Source organism: Empidonax traillii, unplaced genomic scaffold (assembly GCF_003031625.1).
Source record: "Empidonax traillii isolate 1590-97213 ecotype Southwest subspecies unplaced genomic scaffold, ASM303162v1 scaffold231:size1146757, whole genome shotgun sequence".
In the NCBI taxonomy this organism is placed as follows: Eukaryota; Metazoa; Chordata; class Aves; order Passeriformes; family Tyrannidae; genus Empidonax; species Empidonax traillii.
In genome coordinates this window covers 1,144,830-1,146,844 of record NW_020955424.1, presented here as the reverse complement: position 1 = coordinate 1,146,844, position 2,015 = coordinate 1,144,830, and the positions used below count along the sequence as shown (strand labels likewise).

The window sequence follows — 2,015 nt, the reverse complement described above, 5'->3', positions numbered from 1 at the left end:
AAAAGCACAAAAGAGGACATAAAAATGTTAAAGCATTATGTGTGTTTAGTATCAGCATCCCTACCTCTGAATAATGAATTCCTTTGCAGGATCAAATAAATTACCATGGACTATCCACTCATCCACTGTCTGTAAATATGGCCTCACAGTTTCAACCCAGAGAGAGAACAAAAGGGATACCTGAATTTAAAGGAAGAAGATAAAAATGGTTGAATGTTTTTGTGGCAAAGCCTAATCTCTTAATTGTACAATCACAGTTTATAAGACATACAGGACTACACTTAAGGATTTTAAAGATAGAATGTTAAATTAAAAACTACAGCTTTAATAATTTCAATGGAAGCCTGTATTGTTCATGTTTCCCCTTGTTACTTTTGTAATCACAGTTACACTCAAACAGCACTTTTTCACTCCAACATCTCTTAAACAGTAAGGGGTAGTCATAAAACATTCTGTGGTTTTGTAACAGAGAAAACAGGAAAACAAAAAGACATAATGGCATGGACTATATTTTCAATAGCATAATCAGCAAGTTAATGTAAAAATCCAACCCCCCACATTTCAACAGTAATTGAATTAATGCAGCTGTAGAAACAGGAGCGAAAGCTATTCCAGAGTTCCCTCTTTCAGAACAGTTTCCTGGCCTCTGATTCCCCACAGTTCCTCCCCTCAGTCCTAAAAAACACTGCTGCTGATCTTCTCATACATCCGATTTTGTCCAGGTTGAGTGAACTCATGTCAGAAAACAATAATTAGTAAATCTTCTACTGTGATGTTCTATCAAGGAAGGAATTATTTCCCCTACCGTTTGCTCAGATGCCTCTCCAACACTGTCATACTCAAGAATAGCTTTGTAGAGAGTATTAAGCAGATGAGATGCTCGTACAACATTTCTGGTGTCAGGTGGCACTTCCGCTACGCCTGTGCTGAAAACCTTGTGAAGTACCTTCAGCTGGGCCAGTCTGGGAGACAGCTTATCTATTACTATTGAAAGTGTGACTGTTTTATCTGGAAAAAAAACCCAAGATGTATAAAAAGAACATCCAACAGAAAAGCAAATTTTGTCGGGGTTATTACATTGTGTGTCCCCCTCTTGTGAAAATCCCCTCGCACTGTACCTTTGTTGATTATGCATTTTTCAATTTCAGTAAGTTCTTCTTTAAAGCTAATAAAATATTTATACAAAGCCCACATAAAAGCTTGGTAGGTTCTGAATGGGGCTTCAGTAGTCTTCTTTGGAGTGGAAACTGTTCCATGCATTATGCTTTCTGGGTTGTGTCCCATCACTTCATCAATAAACTTCTGTAGTCTAAACACAACTTGACCATATGCTGCTATCTGCTCCAATACAGATCTCAGGCAATTCTGAAAAAAAACCATACTTTTTAGAATCATCTAATTAGAACTCTATTTTACAAAGTCTAAAAAATTAATTACAATATTACTTTTATGAAATTAAAATACTTCAAATTCTGCAATCGCTATTGCTTCATCACATTCTCAGATACAGGAACAGCCCCTTCAGTTTTATTATGCCAGATGTCCTTAATTTAGAAAAAATACCATCGTAGAAATGTGATTTTTCCACAAGTAGTTTAATTTCCTATCCCCCCAAATTACACCTTTCTAATGACAGATATATTCAGCTGACATGCAGAAACAACTTACGTGGGTTAAATGAGTTACAATAATATCATTCCGCACAGTCACTTTTCCATCATTCAGCTGAAATATAAAAAGCTTTTTCACTCCTGAAAGTAGCCTTGAAAAGAAACAAAGAGAGTAGTAATTTTCCCCCTTAATGCACTTATAATGATATAATTAATAAAAGAAATAGCTCTCCCTTGCCTATAATTTATTTTCTTCGAGTAACAAGAGACTCCGGATCAAGTATGATGGTATTGGTACTGTAAGTTGTTGCTAGAACACCACCACCTAAACACTCGCACCAAGCAAACATTTCTTGAAGTTTCTTCCCAGTTGAGATAATTCCTAGCTAACTTTCTAAAACTGGA

At 36.0% G+C, this 2,015-nt stretch overlaps 1 protein-coding gene across 1 annotated transcript in view; it reads right to left on the bottom strand.

Annotated features, from left to right (window-relative positions):
• Positions 1–60: 60 nt before the first annotated feature.
• Positions 61–2,015, bottom strand: part of LOC114059539 (gamma-tubulin complex component 5-like) — an 11,891-nt gene continuing 9,936 nt past the window's right edge. The window contains 4 exon segments of the mRNA XM_027888099.1: positions 61–180; positions 806–1,008; positions 1,119–1,365; positions 1,669–1,820. Coding sequence (XP_027743900.1) covers positions 61–180; positions 806–1,008; positions 1,119–1,365; positions 1,669–1,820 — 722 coding nt within the window.